Source organism: Carassius auratus, chromosome 5, assembly GCF_003368295.1.
Source record: "Carassius auratus strain Wakin chromosome 5, ASM336829v1, whole genome shotgun sequence".
NCBI lineage: Eukaryota > Metazoa > Chordata > Actinopteri > Cypriniformes > Cyprinidae > Carassius > Carassius auratus.
In genome coordinates, this window is record NC_039247.1 from 11,158,378 (window position 1) to 11,180,403 (window position 22,026).

The 22,026-nt window shown below is 36.4% G+C and overlaps 2 protein-coding genes and 1 long non-coding RNA gene across 4 annotated transcripts; 1 reads left to right on the forward strand and 2 right to left on the reverse strand.

Moving 5' to 3' along the window:
- Positions 1-2,555: 2,555 nt before the first annotated feature.
- LOC113075280 (actin-related protein 2/3 complex subunit 5-like protein) lies at positions 2,556-8,145 on the reverse strand. Its single transcript, XM_026247986.1, has 4 exons — positions 7,803-8,145; positions 3,613-3,685; positions 3,344-3,520; positions 2,556-3,193 (listed from the first exon to the last, which is right to left on the reverse strand). The coding sequence occupies exons 1-4, from the start codon at positions 7,940-7,942 to the stop codon at positions 3,131-3,133; spliced, it is 453 nt and encodes a 150-aa protein (XP_026103771.1). The 5' UTR covers positions 7,943-8,145; the 3' UTR covers positions 2,556-3,130.
- A 1,917-nt stretch (positions 8,146-10,062) lies between these two features.
- Positions 10,063-14,081, forward strand: LOC113075283 (uncharacterized). 2 transcript variants are annotated; one of them, XR_003280911.1, is made up of 3 exons: positions 10,063-10,440; positions 10,535-10,700; positions 11,180-14,081. It is a non-coding gene; the product is annotated as an uncharacterized LOC113075283 (long non-coding RNA). The 2 variants fall into 2 exon arrangements; XR_003280910.1 differs by having other exon boundaries at positions 10,547-10,700; positions 11,180-14,074.
- Positions 14,082-14,220: 139 nt separating this feature from the next.
- Positions 14,221-20,324, reverse strand: LOC113075263 (calcium-binding protein 7-like). The gene is made up of 5 exons (XM_026247948.1): positions 19,324-20,324; positions 18,005-18,148; positions 17,564-17,676; positions 17,016-17,163; positions 14,221-14,559 (listed from the first exon to the last, which is right to left on the reverse strand). The coding sequence occupies exons 1-5, from the start codon at positions 19,430-19,432 to the stop codon at positions 14,432-14,434; spliced, it is 642 nt and encodes a 213-aa protein (XP_026103733.1). The 5' UTR covers positions 19,433-20,324; the 3' UTR covers positions 14,221-14,431.
- Between the last annotated feature and the right edge of the window lie 1,702 nt (positions 20,325-22,026).

The following is a 22,026-nucleotide window of genomic DNA, read 5'->3' on the forward strand; positions in this document are numbered from 1 at the left end:
GGTAAGCCCATACTTGCATAGCTGATGTAATAACCTAATGTCTTATTCCATGTGTGCTGTGGACACCAATAGCCAACGGAGTTCTCTTTTATAGTGTCACAGAGACGTACAGGCGTACTCCTGTATATAAGTACAAATTTGTGTATATATCTATATATAAATATATGTATAGTTCTATAAGAAGTCAATGTGATGCAGAGAAGTGTGTCTGTCTGGGTTGTTCGTGGTGGCAGATCTGTTAAAAGATGACCCTCTGCATGTGACCGTTTTGTCTAATCTGTGAATGGACCATGCCACTGTCTCAACTGCGCACCCTCCCGCCGCTTCACACAAGTGCAGTCAGCTCGACATTCCAAGGATCATGGCATAAGAGCGTCCCTCTGTCTCAAGGACAAGTGCACTGCGTGATGTGATCAGTGTTTCGTTCGTTGCATTACGTCATGTTTTTAATTACAGTTACAATAATAGCCTTGCACTTTACTTGCACTATTTAAGTTTGATTCTGATGTTATTTATTGCGCTTTTGGCAAGAGGCATGTCTGATCATTCCGTTACGTCACGCTTTGCAAATAGCTCATCATTTCCTCCATCTGTGATCTGTGTTAGAAAATGCCATACATGGTGATCGATTTTTCTAAGTTTACCGACTCTTCCAACCGAACTGCAGGCTTGATCGTGGCCATTCGAAGGGGACCAAAAGATTCTTGCATGTGAAGAGCACAATGTCCCGAACGATTCTCGTACTGTCATCTCTGTTGAGTTTGTAGTTGATAGTTTTGCACGTTTTCACCCAAGCATAGCTGCTTCCCCTCGTGTATTTTATTGAATAATTGTTTTGCATAAAAAGAGAGAAGTTTGCTAACGAACAAATCACTGCCAAACCTTCGCTTGGAATATCCACTGCCCAAATTAAGCAGACAACTGTGTTGTCTGTGCTTTTCGCGGGCACAAATAGTTTCATGGCCTAGCTTTTTTTAACAGTGTTGTTTTAGTTTGCCGAAAAGAGAAGGGCTGGATGGAGGATGGAGATGAAGAGGGAAACAGATGGTGGATGTCACTGTTTCCTCTCTGTCTAGTTGTCTGACCTTGACTGACAAATGTTTTTGCCTTGTTTAATGTGTATTTCTATGTGTATTTAAGTATAACTTTTCAGGAATCTATAAGTTCTTGCTCAGACTGTCCTGTATTCACACCGCACTATTTAGCTGAGAGCACAGGGGTGAATACAGACTTGAAGCATTTATACATGTAATGTACCACAACAGAAGCTTACCAACCTAAAATTTAGGGGGAAATGCAATACCCTTTTAAAAATGATTTTAACAAAAGTGTTTTCCTACCGATTGCCCACATTTCGGTGGTAGATGCATGCGAATTAGTAACCCCTGCTCCATTTGAATGCATCCTGTAAGTGCATTCGCGGCTATGATTGGAAGGAACACAAAGAAAATCAGCTGCATTTGTTTCCTGTTGTAAACATGGGGCCAGATCTAAGGTGTAGTACGGGTGATTTCTACCAGTTCCTACTGTTGTGGGAAGGAACATTTTCAAAAGTGATGTAATGGTCAGAATACTCTTTCTTCATAAGTTAAGGGGTTCTAGAGTTGCTAGTCGAACATACGTGCATTATCCAATTGTCATGTGTTTTTAATCGCTAAACTGTTTTGTCTTATCTGTTGCCAAATTATCTTTGATGTTCGTTGTTAAATGCGGGAAAAAAAGAATACAGAAAAAATGTGATGATACCAAAACATGCAAGCTTTTTGTTTTTAAGAATGCTATTTAAGAACATTAAAAAAAAAAGTTTATGACTGTTTTGGTTAATTTGTGGCGTTCCTTCATCTGTTTTATTTACTTATAGCCCGTATACAGAAGTGATGAAGATTTGCGGTGCATGACATTTTACATATTTAAAGTATATTTCCATTTATTAGTGTAGTTTAAAATTTGATATTTGCTCTGTTCATTTTGTCTTTTTATATTAAATTATCAGTCATCTTGTAACACTTGCTGTAACGTAAAAGCTAAAAACACTGTTAAATGCAGTCTTTATCAAATTTCAGAATTTTTAAATCCAGTATCCATTTTAGTGTTGCAATGTTTTAATTGCTTGATTTTAGTTTTTAGTATCAGCCATAACATACAAATAATTATCAGCCAGATTTTTAAATATCAGTGCATCCAACTCCTCATATACACCAATGTGAAAAACATTTGCTATTTCTAGATGAATCCGGCTCCTGGTTCTTGTGCCGCCCAGCCGTGAGATTACAGCGCCCTGTTCCTTCAATGATATCCCAGAGGAGCTGGTCTTGGCATGATAGAAGTTATCTGTAGCACATCCTTCAGACTACTATAAAGATCCCTTTATCTTCATTTCCTGATATGTATTATCTTAATTACCCTGCCCTTCCTGCTTCTGTAGGTCACCGTCCTGATAGAGCTGTTAAACAGGGTAGACATGTCTGTGGTACAGTATAGCGCCGGTGAGGCATTTAATAACAGGTTCCAACTCTACATAAATACTGCATTAAAAAAAAGGAATCGAACACAGATGACGACATAAAGGAGATCCGTTTACTTTATTGTAGCAGGCACTTTACAATGATCCCCACTCTACCACTTTGGTGTATGTACATCACTGGTTCCATTATTAAATCTCTGCACAAAAACATAAGAGTATGGGACCAAAGATGTGAAATAAAATAAGAAAATAAAACATTGATTAAATCTATTTTTTTTTTAGCACAGAAAACACCTCATATCCAATAACAGCCTCACATGTACTAGCTCACACTCACTTGATCTTAAATATGCAGTATGCTGTATTCACCATGTCACACCGTAACCATGTCGGATTGAAAGCTTTTAGATGCCAGTATATCATAGAATCATTTAGGATATACTGACATAAGAATGTTACTTCACTTTTACACAAGCAAATTTTTTTTCTGTTTGAAACGAGTGCCTCGAGTGTGTTTCTCTCACGTTTACAGTTCATAGTATTTTTCTTCATCAAGACAGTAGCATTCAAAACGATGGTCTATTCTCCTTTCCTTTAAGTAACAGGCAAACCTGCCTCGTGTCCTCGGCGTCTCTTAGCGTCACTCTTTCAGGTCCGGTCAGGCAGTCATACGGTCTTCCTGGCTGTCAGAACTCGAACAATAGAGCCTAGTCCTCCAACGGCAAATGCCTGGAATAAAAGAAAGAAAAACATGTTCCACATTTGCCATTAAAATCGTTCTATCTTATTTAAGGCCCTCCAAAGAGGAGTACGATCCAGTGGGCTTCGTAAAACTAAATAATGCACCATTACACCTCACTCTTGATAGCCTGGGTTTACCTTTTCATGCCACTGCAGCAATATGGCACTGCTATTTTCTGTGGGCCTCTCGAAGCCTTTGTAGATGTACTTCATGAGGAGATCGACTCCATTCTTGTCGAGAGATTTAACAGCAGGCTCTATATCGCTGCCCTTAAATGATGTCAGAACCCTTAATACCGCAGCCTGGGCTCTTTCCTGAGAGAAAGACAGACAGGAAAGGTGAACTTGAGCAGTCTGCGCCCCATATGCTTCATTCTGAAAAGTTCTCCGGTTAAAGCAGCCTGTACCTTTATTGCTGGGTTCTTGCTGTTGATTGGAGGGTTCCTAAGAGCAATATGAAGGGCTCCCATCATGTCCCCTGTGCATTAGAGCTGGTTAAGGAAGACATTAAAAGCTCTAGCTCTTATCATACCTACAGTAAACTGAAAAGGAAGCTTTAAACTTTGCACTTGGAGGAATACAGTTTTTCGGATGAAGTTGTCTCAGACATATACACACACACACACTCGAGCCCAAGAAGGAATTTCTCAGAACAAATTAGTCTTTCAGATGGGACTAGTCTCTTAGGAACGTGGATGATTGATTGTTTGGTAACGCTGCAGCTGCTTTCCACTGCGTTCTCCAATAACTGTCACACGCTTTGAATGAGAGAGAGATGTGGCTATCCCAATTAGATTCATTTCAGCCTCTGGTTTAGAAGAGACATTAATATCAACTTTTAATCTAAGTATTCAAATTTTAGACGCTGTGATCTCGATATTAAAAATAGAAGACCTCGACATAGAAGCAAAACAGAGAAAACTGAGTCTCAAGTCACTCGTCTACAGCGTCCTAGTGTTCTAGAAAATGCCGAACTTCTTGTCCCCAGGCGTCCTTTTCTCATGCTGTGCTGGGGACGTTCCACTTAAGTTTGGGATAACATATCCAACGATTTTTTTCTTTTTCAAGGCACTGTAATAAGGGACTTCTGGATTTGAGTTGCAGAATGAAGATGAAATTTCACTCTCTGCTTTTCAGAAACTAAGTAAAAATATATTATTTAAAATACGACATAATTGCCTTATTGCTTATTCACGACAAACAACATGAAAGGACCATAATATGAATTTTAAAAGCTCCAATGAATGTTCAACTCTGGGGAATTTATACAGAGCACATACAGATCTATATAGAGTTTGTTTTAAAGAAATCATTAGCTTTATTCAATGAGGATGTATTAAGGTTTATCAAAAGTGATATTAAAGACATTTATAATGATACAAAAGGTTTCTATTTCAAATAAATGCTGCTTTTTGAACCTTATCAAAGAATCCTAACAAAAATATATCAGTTTCCACAAAAATATTAAGCAGCACAACTACTAAACAACTGTTTTCCACACTGATAATATTGAGAAAGGTCTCTTAAGCACCAATTTAGCACACTGAAAATGATTTCTGAAGGATCGTGTGACAGTGAAGACTGGAGAAATGGCTGTTGGAAAATCAGCTTTGTATCACAGAAACGAATTACATTTTAAAATATATAAAACATATAAAAATACCCAAAAATTTGGTACGGGTCTTTCGGTTCAGATACCGAACATATAAAGCATTGTTTTTAACCACTGCACGAGCAAAACTTCATTGTAACTTCCAGTTACATATATTGTTACTTTTGGTATGAGAAAAGGTCTCATCTTTCACATTTTTTTCTTCTTCAGGAAATTCAAATGATGTGGCGGCAGATCATTTTATAAATGCCTCGGTTCAGATTGCAGCCCGATCATCTCTTCCTCTTTTCTACTAGATTTAACGTGAAATAATCATGAATGAACATCTCACACCTCATGTCATTGCTCAATCAGCAATTCAACCGCAGAAAGAAGTCAGTAAAACAGCTTGTAAACAAAATATCAAGTAGCCTTTCTTTTACCTCAGGAAGTCATCAGTGTCCACAGCTTGTTAGTTCAGAGAAACGAAGTCTAAGAGCATTTGGGAATATATTAGACTTTATAAACATTAATTTTACTCTTAACTGTTAGTGTTGTCTTAATTATTTAATGTTTAAATCAATCTGCTATGAAACAAGTTATAATAGGCAGTGTAAATGAACATATTTTAACAACAAATAGAATTTTTATAATTTAGAAGTTAATTTGAAAAACGTCATTATGTGCTATTTACATATTTGCATACCTTTTTTTAAGTTGGGAGTTGCTTTTTAGATTTAAAAATAAAAAGCATTTAAAATTTAAGGATGGGCTCTGTTAACTGTAACCTTACTGTAGATCTAATGTAAAAGGGCTCACATTAGTTCAGAGCATAAGCCGAGGTAGATTTTTATCCCTAAGAAATTCTTAATTATAACAATTTATTAAATGAAAGAGCAACTTGTTCAGTAAACCACGGATTAATTAAAAATAAATGTTTCGTTTTTCTCTCTGCTGAATCAAAACGTCAAAACCGAGGTACGTACCGAAATGTCATGTTTGTGTATCGTTACAAACCTATAATATTATATATATATATATATATATATATATATATGTGTGTATGTATGTATGTGTGTGTATGTGTGTATATATATATATATATATATATATAGTTGTACATATAAATATTATTATTAAAAAGTGATTTTCTCCCTATCTCATGAATGAGGTAAAAGCATGTACTGCAAGGGATTCTTTCAAAACATCAACAAACTCTACAGGGACCCAGTAATGCTCCTGTGGGACCTCTTGTTTTTCACAGTGCAGCTCAGTGTTCTATAATAACACACTGAAGTTCAGCTAGATCAAGCTCTTTGCATTCTGCCCCACTGAACTGAAGTGCTGCCAAAAAAGTCAAATGCTGATGCCCATCACAGCTGGACAAACCTTCACACTCAAAAGCTGCACATCTAGCCTGAGGGTCTCGTATTAAATTAGAAAGGATACACTACTGTCCATAGGGAAGGTTAATTAGTGCGTATTACCAATTTGAAACTTTTTGTAGCATGTAAGAGTGAAGTAGTGAGCATTTATTTGGTATCACTGGCTTCAGATGCTCTAACAAATCAACTCCAGATACCATCAGCAGGAACTTACTAAACCAGGGGACATGGTAGAGCAGAGAGGAAGAGGAAGCCTGATGCAAATCAGAGGTCTCTGGGCACAAAGAGGAGTAGAAAGTCCTGAGGTGACTGGCCTCCGATATGGAAGTCAAACATTTTCATTTCACATCCTGCCAGGGCCAAAACCCAACCCTTCACACAACGCAGAGAGAGTAATGACAGTGGAATGATCACGTCACTGGCAACAACTCTTCATCCAAAATCTAGAGGAGTGTATGTTCAGGCATATTTCACCTGTGAGCATAACTAGCACCATGGAGATCCTAAACAAATAGAAAGATCACAGAGACAATCACACCATTGTACCTCAGCCTATAGAGAACAAGGAAACGAGAATGGCAACGTGACAATAGCGTGTGGATTCACAACCCCCTTAACAGGTTTATTACAGTGAGACAATGTAGACGACTGTTCGCTTCACATGCCTATTACAATAAACGCAGTCTAACCTTATTGGAAAACTGTGACAGAGTGATGTTTATGAAATGTCAGACCGCTCTAGATCTCAGCAAGAGCCCCCCCCCCCAACAAAAACACATTGGTGATAAAAATGTTTTATTATTTTTATTTTAAGGGTCTAACACCTATTTCTCATATATTTTATTTAAAGTTGTCAACTGTAAATGAATGCACAGACTATCTTGAGTTCATTTTTATGTGGCTATTGTAAACAGTCACATGAACCAAGCGGTTTAATTCCAGTTTACTTCTCTAAAAGAACATTTCTGTGTTAAAGCTCCATAAAAAACATTTAAAATGTCAGAATTCTAATTATATAACATTATGATCGCACGGTCTCATAAAAAATCATAGTCAAAGGAATCATAAACATGTAATATTGTGACCAGAAGGAAACAGTCCCATTTTGAATAAGTAACTTATTGAAACACCTGATGAAATGTTAGATTTCAAAGGACTCTTACATTACATTATCCCCCTCATAGCTGCCTAGTCTAAAGAGTTAAATTATTGATTGCACTGTTCTTTTGGGTCTTATTGAGTAATTTCAGCATTTACAGTTGTGGCGAAGAATAGAGGCCACTTTTTAGCTTTTTTCGACTGTGCAACATTTGGGTATAAAAAGGTTAATTTGCTCTATGGAAAGTCACCTATAATCATGAACTATACTCATTCAAATATGCAGATCTGGTGTTCAAGAAACATTACGTACTATTATGCTGCTGCTGCTTAACATCTTTGTGGAAACCATTATACATGTTATAGCAGCTTATAAACTATAGCAAATGAATACAAAACTACGCGCTGTTAAAATCTTGTAAACAAAGCCACACATTCATCACGTCATCTAGTACAGTACAGAGGCGCGCGCTCACGTTCACGTCTCAACCCCGAATAACGCTGAGCTCACATTAAAGGATATTGCCTGATGAGGTTGTCGATTTCCACCGCATCGGGTCCTTGCTGGTCGGCAGCCTCATCGTGGTCGTCCACGAATTTATTCTCGTCGAATTCATCAATGTCCACCTTTCTGAATCGCGAAGACAGCGTGTTCTTGGCCATCGGGGCCAGTGTCCCTCACCAGGACGAACAGTTTCTGTGCTCCGAGGGCAGATTTCAGTCTCTAGTTAGAGTCGGCCTCAGGGGCATCACATTGAAACAGATCCAAAGATGGACGAGCTGATTAGTCTGCGTTCAGTGTGTTATGTCGCCACACACCAGCACATGAGCTGTTTCAGTGCACCGATGCAGAGCCGCATATTTAATATGCAAGGTATGATAGCAAAGCTAGAATACTACTGCCACCTGCTGAGTGGGAGCGTATGAGAGGACTTTACAATTAAAGGGACATGTCACACGAAATTTTGTAAACATGATCATTGAGTCCCAATTCGCCTACTTATACTACGACCTAAAAGTATGTACTTTTTTGTGAGGAAAAAGTACATACTTTTGAGTGTGTAGCAAAAGAGTATGGTTCTAGGACATACTTCGATGACCTCATGCAACGTGAACTACAACGTGGTTGCCTAGTTACGCACACCACAACTGTTAATGTTTCATTCATTCTTTATGTCCAATAAAATTTTATTTACTATTCCCATCTTTTTTTCTCATCGTTTTTTTTTCACAATACATTTTACAATGTGTTCTTCTACCAAGTTGAGGAGTGAAGAAGCAGGGCGGCGGCGTCGTAGAACCAAACGCAGGTCGTTTGGGAGGCGGCTGTTTCTGACGTTCATGTGCAATGTGTGTAACGAAATAAAATATAACTTTAATAAGGGTTAAACATTTGAATTCTCACACTTAAAAGCTGAGGGCGCATCTCTGCTGCTGCATCCGGCTGCCATGTTTACATCACCGCAAAGCCATCGCAAAGCTCCTCTCTCCTGCACGCAATGGGTTGTGGGCAATATTAGCACTTAGAGTGTGCATTGATCTGCACTTCGAATTCTAACCGGAAATAGTAGACCATCCGGGTATCTTTGGAATACTCTTTTCAACATACTACGATTTGGGACGTACTAATTCTAGTTTTGCATACTATTTAGGACGGATAGTATGCGAATTGGGACTCAGCAAATTTTTTTGTTCTACAATGTAAACTGCATACGTTTTCAAAAATGAACAAAACTTGTTTTGGGTATGGATGCGTGTAGTTTACATTGTAGAACAAAAAGCCAAAGTATCGTCAAGTTATGTTTACCACAGTCTTTATTTTATCTTTATAAATGTAAAAAAAAAAAAAAAACAGTATAAAACACTATGGGAAAATCTCGAAGGAACCCGTAGCAAATTACTTTTCTGGATTCTGACGTCATAGTTCTCCCACTCTATGTAGGAATATATAGCTTAAGCTTATATTGATGGTTACACATTTGTACCCGATGTTACCTTCAATAAAAGATATATATATGGCTTAAGCTTAAAGTTATGAATACACAGGGTAAAAAAAAAATCTTTTTTTTCATGCAATTCCACAGTAAAGAATATTTTTGGACTGAAGTTTATTTTAGTTAGTGAACATAACATGTTTTGTTATTTGTGTCACAACTGTAACTTGTGTTTTTAATTATGATCATTATTATTATGGCAATTGTCCTTTTAAATATAATATTTTAAAATAATTAATAGCTACTAGCACTTACCTATTCTATTATATTCTATTCACTCTAATTTATTTATAATAATCATAATAATAATTAATAATAATAATAATAATAATAATAATAATACATTATAATATACATTATACATACATAGTATTAACATTCAGTGACATGGCTACTGTGCTAGACTGTAAGACTTGTCACAGCACATTTACTGTTGCTCTCTGATTGCTTCTATTGTTCTCCTCATGTGTAGCTAAAAGCGTCTGCTAAATGATTAGCCTAAATGTAAATGTACAAATTAAATTTATAAAAGAGGGTAGTTATGTATTATGACATATTTTTTGAGATTATTCTTTTTCAGGAGCTTTTCTGACACAGACACAAACATGTAAACGTGAAATCAAAACAATCTGTACATTTATAGTTGATAACTCTGTGTAAAATACACCAAGAATTGTTGACAGCTCAAAACAAGTTTCGGTCTCAAATGTAAACGAGGTGTAAACATGGACTGTAGAGGTTGTAAGGTGTCGCTAGAGGGAGCTGTACGTCACTTAATTCTGAGTCTGCGCAGCCGTGTGACGTCTCCATATTGAACTATGCACCGAAATTATAACTAGTGTCTTTAATCGAAGACGGTTCTAAAATTCACGTTGACATACATTTTTACTTAATTAGAGTTTTTAAAAGTGTAGAGAGCAGTCGGGAAGAGGCATCACTGCGCCTTCTGTGACCGCGGTTTTCAAAACAACCTGCATAACAGAAAGAAACACATCACCGGGCAAAAAAAGCCTGCTTTGACATCTTCAGAGGTAATAAGAGAAAACTTCACAGAGCAGCAGGAGTCTATTAAACAATTCATTTGAGAGAGAGAAAAAAAAATCAGACGCTGCCACAATTTTAAATGAAGAGCGGACAAGGAGCCATGCAGAAAGTTTCTCCAGACAGGTGAGGAATTAGAGGAAGCTATTGAGCTTTAAGTCATAGTTCACTGAGAAGGCAAGTTTAATACTGAGGGTGAGGTCTTTTGGCGTTCATTTAGAAACTTTCACAGTTTGTTAGACGGGGCAGATTGTGGCTATTTCCTGTCAGTCAGATGAAAAGCTGCAGAAGGAAGACCCTGACCAAGATGGATCATCTAATGAGCGCTGCATTGATGAATGGCTCTCCAGAGGAGAGAAGAAACTGGCTGCTTTGACATCAGGAAGGTACTTAATGCAGGATACTGCACAGAATAAGGCTAAATTGTTTCTAATAAGTGTTTCATTCTCTAAGATGGGTTTAGTTACTAATTATTTTGACTTTGATGTTGACAATTGATCACTTTTCTTACTCACATGGGAACTCACAGTTTACAATCTAACATGAATGTTGGTGCTTATGTTACCCATTGTTTGGGGTTTAGTATTATACCGATTTCAGATAGACTTTTTTGTCTAAAACACCCAAATTGATGTTATGATTGAATATGTTGTTTAACTTAAGGGATGTAGAATTTCAGCTGCTTAGGTGCAAGTGTGTTTCAGGGAATTCAAAATGCATGAAAATCTTGTTTTAGAGGTCACCCTGACACACATTAAAATGAGATGCCTGCAGCCTACAGCTGTGTCATTTGCATAATCATCCGCATACAGGTTCACACATGCTCTTGAGCTCAGCTGTGACCTGTTACTCCTTTTATTTTCAGAGTTTTAAAGACTGAAGAGGAAGAATGTGCTGAAAACATTGAGCTACCTCCATATTTGCTGTCTATTCCATATCTTCCTCCAAATATTCATCCCCCAACAACTGGTGGTTGGAGAGTGACACAATGAATGGGGTTGAAATGTAATTTATAAAAGTTTTTTTAAAGACCATGCTACTATTATCACTACTAAGCCTTTTTAAGCCTCTCAGGCTTTCCAAGATGTAGATCATTTCTTCCTTGTAATGTAACTTCTCCAAATGTATTCCATCACTTTCTTACCATTAGATCCTCTGCAGTGAATAAGTGCAATACATTGATTAGCGAGTAATGCAAAATTTCTCCAAATATGACCAGATGAAGAAAAAAACTCATCTACATCTTGAAAGGCTTGAGGGTGAGTAAATTTTCTGATAATTTTCCTTTTTGGATTAAACTATTTCTAAAAGGGAGAACAATACGCACATTGTATCAGACTGTAAAGCATTACAAGTTGAGATGCATGGTGAAAAAATGCAATGAACTTGTATAGCTTGAAGACCCATTCCACCAAAGCATTTACTTTATATGCATTGTTGTGTGGAAATTTAGCCAGACCAGCATCCTTTTTTGAAATGCTGCTTACTGTAGTAATATGTGTATTTGTAAACTAACAAAATTACAAGGAGAAAGACCAAAGAAGAAGCACCACTGTTTTATTTCATTTGTTCACATGGTACAATTAATTGTAACACCAGCACATGTTGGCACATCATAGATTCAAGGTCGTTCTCTAGGGCTACATTGATGCAATATAAAGTTACATACATCAGTTGCTTATATTAGTGTTACATCACTACATTAATATGATTAAGTGAGCTAATTTGTAACTGCCAACGTGTATCAGCCGTTTGAATGTAATAGATGTAATTTAAGTAAATGTGCTGTAATATTTCCATGTGTTATTAGATGAATTTATATAAAGAAATATTGGAAAAATACAAAAATAAAACAAATTTTCATATAATCCTAGGAGTTTTATCCATTTATTACTCTGAATGAAAAAAACATATTGCCATGTTAAACAATAATACCCCTATTAGTGTGTAAAAACAATTTGCACAGCAGATCACATGCTTGAGCTTTGGAAATCGAGAGCATGATATGTTTCTGATGTCCTGAAATCAGTATATCTCAATTTGTATAGATATAGGTATAGATATATAAACCGTAACTTTAATTCACAGTAAATTGTCATTAAATAAGCATAGATTGCATATTTTAACAAGAGGCTGACCTTGACAATACACAATACAACATGTCAGAAAATTACAAATGCACGCAACTGCAAAAAAAACGTCATCATGTCAGCATTTACCTTCATGATCAGAAGTCAGAATGTTGGACTTTACTGACTACAAGTAACAGACATACCTTCCATGATAACAATGAAAAAAAGTCTGATCTTGTAAATTGATATGTTTCACTCTACAGCTTCATAAAACCAATGCAACACTATCATTACAGTCATATGCAGCAGCTGCAGATCCATTTAATTACTTAGTCATAACAGACTTAACGTACATTATTGTTTTTCCAAATTAAGTCAGAGAAATGTTAATGAACACCTATTTGTATCAGTTAAGTGTCACACAGAACAACAACACCCAATTTACTGTTTAGGCACTGAGATTGCTGACAAATGCATAAATTACAGCTAGATGCTGGATGCATACATTTATTTCAGAGTGTGCATAAGCCAAATATTGCTTGTTACGATTAGCTTCAAAATAATACTTCTGAATAACATGCACTGGTTCATTCCCTTTGAGTCATGCTATGAATACATAAACTTTGTGTGTAAACTGTGTGTAATTTTGTGTATATGTGCAACTTTAGAGCCTCCTGCAGTTACGTGAGTGGAATTCACTGTCCTAATCAAACTTGAAAGCTGTACACATGCCATTTGTAAAGCAATCCGCCGTTTTCACAGAAATTCGTACCTGCTCAGTAGAACAGACCTTGGAGAGAAGAGTTTAAAAGAAATGATTCTAAAACCCATATTTCAAGGTAAAAAGAAAAGTTGCATACAGTTGGTTTAAAAGCAATGAAAATTTTCTACTTAAGCTGTAGTTTTCTAGTGGACAAGGATCATGTGGACACAAACTTGGTTAAAAGTAAACGATGAGAGACAGTTATAATGTCATGACTTGAAAACTAAGAATTTACCATTATACAGATCACAATACCCCAGAACAAATGAAATCCACAAGTTGTTAAAGAAAATAATGATAATATTGATACAGACTGATTATTCACTGACAACACTGATGTTATTGAAATGCTAGGAAACATTTCATGCAAATATGTAATCATATGTAATAACACTCAAAACAATTATATTGCAGGATATCGACAAAAACATTTAGCCTCACATGGCACACTATACGTATAGCCTGTAATATTCAGGCATTTTCCACAATACTTTTTCCTCACACAACCAGCAGATAATTTAATAAAAGACCTGACAACAAACAATCCTGAGAGTCAAGACTGGAAGAAATAATGTTTTTGCAAGTTAACAAAAGACAATTGCACAGGTTAGAGTCAATAACACTTTGGATTGTCACCAAATTTATACTCTAGTTCAATCAAGTTTATTTCTGGTACATTTCTAGTACATTCATTTTCTTTTTGAATTGCTCTAAGTCTAACTACTCATGATGACTTACACTTGGTGTTGAAAATTTGGTTTATTCCCTTTTTTCATTCTGTATCCACGAATATCCCCAAAGGTTAAACCGGTGATGTTTGAGACAATCTTGGTGAAATAAATCTTGGATCTACTGGACCTAAAACTGTGTAACATACATGACCCAGTCACACAACGTTGTTACAAAATGGGTAAATTGTTTTGTCATTGTGTCATGTTATATAAACACCCTGACATGATTTTGATATAAAGTGGATTACAACTATACAACAAAATTCTACTTTGTAACATAAGCCTAAAAAAATGTAATATTTTATTGGAGAATGATCCTTAATATAGTAAAATGACTCTTTTAAACTATGTTGTTTTGGGCTAAACTATTCTTTTGTCTGTCTAACAACAGTCTCTCTTTACCTCGGGTTTATAGTAGAACGAAAGTGCAGCCTTTGGTGTTTTTGTAAGACTGTGACCAATATAAACTAGTAAAATGAGTGGGCTTTTTTTGTTGCATTTTTATCTTGTTTCCCTTTATCAGTCATGAGTTGTCTTAGAAACGGAACTGTCTATTTCATTCCTCTTCGAAGCATCTGATTGGCTGCGATGAGCATGACGCTGATGATGAATGCAATGGCGAAGGCACAAATCAAGCTCTTGCGCACACAGGTGTGCTTGACTTGTTGCATGGGACTTGCTTTTAGGAAAAAAAAAGAAGAAAATTAAAGAGAGGTTATTGTAGGTGCTGTATTTTTCGAATATACATATTCATACAACATCAGTTCTCAAATCTGGGCCGGGTTTCCCGATAACGATTGATCTTAGCGCTTAAGAGCGTTTTCTTCGAGTAATTTTACGATCGTTCGTGTTTGTTTCACGCGCGTTTCCCAACAATGCACGTAAAGCACGTAGCTGTGGGAGTCGCTATCCGTTTGTAGAGTGCTGAAATGTTACCTAGAATGGCTCTAGTAAACGATGTTTTATTGATGTTAACCTAATGCTGCGTTCCATCTAGACAACTTGGATATAATAACTACAATAAAATACAATATTTTATTATATTATAGTGTATACTATTATACTTTATATAATAATATAGAATGTACTTTATATACAGTAGGCTATAGAGAGAGAGAGAGAGAGAGAGAGAGATACGTCATTTCCGGGTCTAATACATGTTTTTCGTGCACTAATGTAATTCAGATGTGTATGTCTATTTTTTCTGCCCCTTTTAATAATTTCATTTATAAATTAATAAAAAAAAATTAATTAAGAAAACGAGTCATAAAGTGTACAATAAAGCAAAATCAAATCGCATTGCACTTGAATCAAGTTAAAGGTGTAATCTGCCTTTAATTTGTCTGTTTTTATGCGTTTCAGTCTGTTTTTTTAGCAGAGACTTTTCAGTGACTCTTTCTGCAGGTTACATAGTTTCACCAGTAGATGGCGACAAGTGAGTGTCAACCACTGATCTATATATGACAATATCTCTCTATTATAGTGGTGCCAACCTGTCAATAATGAAACAAACGCCTGTCTTTTGAAAAAAAAAAAAAAAAAAAACATTACATTTCTTAATTTTCTCCTCAAGTGTGTTATTGTTTTTTATTTAATTATTATTATTATTTTTTTGCTTCAATTAAACACATTGGACCTCATTTATCAAATATAGAAACGAGTGCAAATCCTTGCGCACAGATCAATTTATGACAGAGTTCAGGTGTGATTCAAATGTGAAGTAATCTAATTAAAGAGAGATTGATCTGAAAACCCATAAACCTTGTAATTGCAAACAATTGGGCTAAATTAATTTGTCATTTTTATGTTTATTAAAATACTGGTAAATATAAACGGCCTATGTAGTTCCCCACTCTACAAAAAAAAAAAAAAAAAAAAAAAACGGTATTAAGAATAGAACAATAATGACAAATAAATACCCTAGTTAAAAAATTGTATATTAAACTATAAATAAAATAAAATATAAATTAAAACATATTTCCTAAACATTCGTAAGCATATATTTTAAATATATATATATATATTTTATGTTTATAGCCTATCTTTTTATTTAAAAAACTGATTTGTTTTTTTCAGCGTAAATAGCTGTCTGACTCACCGCATCAATAACAAAACATTTTGAAAATAAAATGCTCATATCTTAGAGTTTCCTTCAAATTCTATCTTTTAAATATGGTGTTTGTCACAATACTGGGAAGAGCACGAAAGTAGTTTATCATTAGGCTTCTGTCTGTGCGCAACACCTGTGAACAGAGGTTATGTCTACTGTCATCAAAATGTTTTGTCTGCTGTTTCACAGCAGCCCTTTTGAAATAAACAGTGTAACTTCATGTTTGGTTGACTGCATTTTAGTTTGATGATGAATGGCTGAGAACCATTGTTGCTAGTCTGTGCTTGAGGCGCTTGTGCGAGCAGATGGATTAAACCTTAAATCTTACTGGTTAACAATCGACTAATGAGCTTTGTTTGACAGTCAGGAAAATGAAAATGAACAAAATTCTGCCATTCTACAATTCTCCACCGTTTTTTATGCTTCACACAAGTTCAGTTAACTCAAAAACTTGTGTACATGATCTGAGACCAGACGTGAGATTTTAACGTAACCACTGCTCACGTCCATATTGATAAATTACAAGTTTTTGCGTTAAAGCGACTATACGCCCAATTTTCAGCCGTACATTTGTTTAATAAATGAGGCCCACTGTTTGTAAGCTTCTTACAAAAGGGAATAAAAACTTGCCGGTGGCTGGTATTCAGTAAAAAGCTATTTTCTACCAAAGAGTACGATGTATTCAAGTGCTCATCAGTATTGCAGATACATTCCCCACTGCTTCAAACAGATTCATGAGCTCTTTTATTTCCCCGGGACTATCAACAGAATATGTTTCAGCTAAAAATAGACCATTTTCTACACTGCAGCAATGGCCTCTGTGTCTTGGGTTTTTAATGGAGTTGACAGACAATTTTGATTGACACGATAAAGCCCGGGCACTTCATAATGAAACGGATGCGTGGGCACACACAGGGAGCAAATATCCTAGAGACAAACAGCCAAGGTCAATGTATCATGTTTGTCACAATTTTGTTATCGTCTTTTGCTTTGCTGTTGAGAACTGTTAGTGTATGAAGACTTACTGTCAATATCTACTTGGCACTCGGGACTGTTTAAGTGACTCTCCTCAGTCATGATGATGTTCTCGATGTCTTTCATAGTCAAATGGTCACAGAAGGTGTCATACAGGAGTCTCTTCAGCTCATCCACAGTCAGCTTTTGCATGTCACACTAATGACACAAGGAGCATGGAGAGTAATACTGACCTTTTCATTAAAGGAACAATATTCAAAATGCCTTATATCCCTGAAAATGATGATATAACTGCTATAAATGATTAGCCGCTAATGCACAGATGAGTTATACTAAATACCACATTTAAGAGAATACTGCCTTCTAATGGACTGAAACAGCACTTTCAACATAAATTTTAATTCAGTGCTACTACTATAAAAGAAATGTCAGCAAGTTAATTGCAGAGTGTGAATAATATATGAATAATCTTCTTTTCCACCAGTAATCACAGGGAGTCCCAAAACAATGGGACAAATTAAAGCTGAATCCATGTAGAACTAATCATTGAGACTATGGGGGGAAATAATTGAGATAATTTTAAAGAAAACCTTCTCACCTTCCAGAATATGGAGTCAAACTCGGCTCCGTGAAATCTGTCAGGCATACCGGCTGAAGACAGTTTTGGTCCGAGAAGTGCCACAAACTCTTCAAAATCAACCTGACCGTCACCTGCAAAATAAAAGATACCAAAACACAGGCCGGCTTCAATGTAACCTTTTCTTGTGGGAGATTGTAATCTTACGCTGATCGAGCAGAACAGCCAGACTCTAATCTTCTGAATTGTTATCAGGAACATCAGTCCTTTGTTCAATGATTCACAATAACCATCACAATATTGAATTGTTTTGCTGTTGCAGTTGTTTTATATTGAATTTGCAATTCCACCATACCTCTCTGATAAATGTTCCCATAGCAGGGCTTAGATGCAATCAAAACGAGACAAATTAATAGCGATCTAGAGAATATCACACAGTTTAACAGGTGAGGGCTGATATACCATCCATGTCCAGTCTCTGAATGATCACCTCCAGCTCCACTTCATTTGGCATGTAACCAAGAGACCGCATGGCCACTCCTAGCTCCTGTTTTGAGATGAATCCATTCCCATCACGATCAAACACCTTGAAGGCTTCACGGATCTCTACAGATGAGCAAGATACATCGCCATGTGACAACATACAACCCTGCAAACATTTGTAATGTTAAACATGACAACATTATCTATATCAGTATGCTTGATGGGAAAGTTGGACCACTTTGTGGATAAATAAGTGCCATGATTTATTGCCCTTAAAATATCAGGAGACAATCAAATAAAACATTATTAATAACTGTCATTAAAAGTGATTAATAAGTGTCACAAGGAAATTTTAATATGCCAAGCCATATTTATATATGTTTGTGTGTGTGTGTGTGTGTGTATATATATATATATATATATATATATATATATATGTGTGTGTGTGTGTGTGTGTGTGTGTGTGTGTGTGTGTATAAACTTGGATTCACGTCACTTTACTTCACTTCACTTCACTAAGGGGGTACACTTTTATCATTATATGTTTCTGAGCTAACATTGAATTAACCATGTCATACGGCCTGTGGACACACACACACACACACACACACACACACACACACACACATATATATATATATATATATATAAACTCACAAAAAAATTCCCAACATCACTATGTAATTAAGAGTTAGGCCTTTATCTCTCAGGAACTGAATCAGTGTCAGCTAGGTCCGTTTATCACATGAATGTACACACATATTGGAAAGACTGCACAGAAACAGTATGCATAACATCATTCATTCAATTAATCAATCAATCAACTAAATTATGGCATGTAATTTATGTAGTTCCACAAAATAATAATAATAATAATAATAATAAATGTTTAAAGACTGTTGAATATGGTGCAAGCATCTATTAAAGTTATTAACAATGAATGTAAATTACATGTGTTTTTTAAATGTGTCTTTGATTTAGTTTTTAGTTGTTGTTTTTTTTAATGTAATATTAATTTAGATATGAAAGCTCACCTTCACAGTTCATATTGTAAGCTTGAACTCCACTATAGATTTAATCTGAAGGCGATTGTTTTTTTGTTGTTGTTTTTTTCGACCATTATTTGTCGACCTTTGTAAATAGTGTATAGGGAAAAAAACAAGCAATTTCTTCATAGCGGACAGTAGAGGCTGCAGCAGGGCGCTCTCCGTGGTGCTGAAATCTACATTCACAAAGTACCGGCAGCACTATCGCTAATGATAACGTCTCTCTTTAACTCACAATGAAATATCACTTACCCTCCACTTCATCCTCGGGGAGGCTGACGGGAGTCCTGTAGGAGAGGATATCTGGAATTGAGCAAAGTCCCCTGTACATGAACCTGGAAGTCACAGCACGCACTGGCATTTCTGCGAGGGCAAATTAACGCTTGTGACCTGTTCTTCATATAGCACCTGTAGTTCGACCACTGCAACTTTACTACAGAGCGCTTTCTGATAGCCCAAAACCAATAATCAAAACGCGTGTCTGATTCTTCTCCATCCCGTCTTATTGTGGTCCAAGTGCGATTAGTCACTCTGCACACTGATGCATGGAATGATCATTCATTCGATCGACTGCGGATTGCTTAACATCAGGTGCAAAACCTATTGCCATTTGATTTCAAGAATTCAAACATTCAAGTAATGCCATTCAGACGGAGCTTTTATGGTACAGGTGCGCGTATATTGCTGGAAATGTTCCCCTGTTCTGTACATCTTCAACTGGGTTTGAAGGATAAACGTGGAGCATCCCAACGCCTGTTCAAAAACAACGTGTGATCAGCTCTCCTTGAGATTACGGTGGTTCCATTAGCTTATATTCACCGTGTACAAATCTGCACGATGCGCACAAAAACCTTCGTTCGAGTGCAAAAAACCCGAATTGTGTCACATTATCCTAATGCGCATTACCTCCTGGGCATCACCGCCTCCCTCACGCGCTTGATGCAATCCTACAGGTAGTCGAACGGTCTCTAGTTGTACAAATCAGAATATGTTGAAGCATTCCAATCACCGATATTTCTAGCATTTTAATTATTTTTGTCCATTAGGTATATCGGAGAAAATGTGGCATGCTTTTAGGTCTTAGGTAGATCCTCCGTTACAGAACGACAAACAGCGAGTTCATTTACTAGAAATGGCTGCTGGTAATTGATTTGCGCAAACTCGAGATGCTAAATAGAAATCCAAGAAATCAGTGCTCCGCTGCTCCTCTGTGAGGTCTGATCCACGAATGCGCGAGCGCCTGATGCGTGTCCCTTCAGCCAAAGTCACTCGCCTACACTATCTGCGCGCGCTCAAACGCGTGTAACATACCAAAGACATATCCAAACTCTATCATTTTTTCAAAAAGTCTTTATCTTCATTTTGTTGTTTGTCGGTAACTCAGTGACTGTGAACTGAGCTGAATAAGTTAGCTCAGATCAGTGTATGTTTAGAATTTCTAAATCTTACGGTTCTAATAATAACTTATAATAGTCTCGGTTGCGTGTTTTTAAACGAGTTTTCAAACGCGATAGGTAATACACATGTCCGTTTCGGCTTTCCGTGGTCTAGCTCACGCTGTATACAGGTTAAATTTTGAGTTTTGTTTATAAGTTATGAGGCTGTTGAAGTGGCTGCTTCTGAGAAAAAAAAGGTGCTGGATTTGCCAATGCTTTGGCTTTGTTTTCAGAGTTATATTGCTGTTATTCGATAGTTATTGCATCTGAACCAAAGTTAACAAAGTTTCCAAAGTTACTTTCAGTGTCGTCTTCAATAAATGAAATTGGTTTTCACTCTGGGGCAGAATAAAGGACTAGAAGTTATAAAAAAATGTAAAAAAATGTGGCTTGCAAAACGATGCTTGATTTATAAAGCAGAACTGCAGCTCTGAATGATTTCAGTTGAGGTAAAATTGACAGGCGTGAAGATGGGCAATGCAAGTGTTTTATTTTTGTGGAAGAAGATATTTTTAAAAGATATGTTTGTGTGTACTTATGTATAATCAACCCAGCCTTTAATAGAAAGGCTGCACAATCATATTTCCTGTGCATATGAATATGTTGTTTTGCATGTGTTAAAGGCTTGCAGCAGCTCATTATTCAGAATGTTCAGAATGTGAACTTGAACTTGAATGTCAGCTTGTGCTGATGGACTGTTTGACAGCTTGTCTAAGAACTGGTCTCTCTACTGCACCTGACTCTTTCCCCATGTCTCTCAAGTCAAATGCCTGTCTGACAATCTGGAAGCAGTTAGCATGCAGTTAGCATGATTACATTTTTTTCTTCACTGCTCTAGCCTAAAAACTTGCAATTTAGCAGTCACTTTTTAATCCAAGTTGATTAATCCAGATCAATGTATATTATAACGACCTGAGGTTACGTGCCTTGTTCAAGGGCAGTAACAGTGGGATTACTGATTTTAAGATGGTTTCTGTAGTGGTTGAAAATCTAAAACTTTGAAAAAACAAAGTGTTCGAAGTTTCATGAGCTGAGAGCTCTTATATCCCTCTTCACTCCTGGTAGAAATGCATGTATTGATTTTGTTCAACTACAAGTTGAACTACTACGTGGCTTTTGTTTTAATTCATAGCCTCTTTGAAATCTCCTAAGCTCTTTCACCCTATAGCCTAGTCTTCAGTCCTCTTAAAACTGTCTGAGACTATAGCAAACTGGATCAAGCGAAAGGCTTATAATGAATGGAATGTAAGAGACTGTCACAGTTTTTTCTGATTGTACTAAAATGATGTAGCGAAACATTAGCTCATGTCGTTTTCTGATAGATTGGTACTTGTTGATGATTTTGCCTGCATCAGAGAAAAACAATCATTGATAAAATGAAGCAGTACCATATTTCACAGCATGAAAAATGTAATCTGTTAAACTAACAGAGCGGAGAGAGATACTTCAAAACCTCATAAATGCAACCTGTATTGCATTGTATCCCAAATGCTTTTGGGAATATTGATTGTGTCTGTAA

Coding starts and splice junctions, on each gene's coding strand:
- LOC113075280 (XM_026247986.1), bottom strand. CDS start 7,942: ATGGCCAAGAACACGCTGTCTTCGCGATTCAGAAAGGTGGACATTGAT. Junction 3,686..7,802: donor ATCGACAACCTCATCAGGCA/ATATCCTTTAAT, acceptor GCTCTAATGCAC/AGGGGACATGATGGGAGCCC. Junction 3,521..3,612: donor GCAAGAACCCAGCAATAAAG/GTACAGGCTGCT, acceptor TCTTTCTCTCAG/GAAAGAGCCCAGGCTGCGGT.
- LOC113075263 (XM_026247948.1), bottom strand. CDS start 19,432: ATGCCAGTGCGTGCTGTGACTTCCAGGTTCATGTACAGGGGACTTTGC. Junction 18,149..19,323: donor CCCCGAGGATGAAGTGGAGG/GTAAGTGATATT, acceptor GCTCATCTGTAG/AGATCCGTGAAGCCTTCAAG. Junction 14,560..17,015: donor GTGCCAAGTAGATATTGACA/GTAAGTCTTCAT, acceptor TTTTCCTAAAAG/CAAGTCCCATGCAACAAGTC.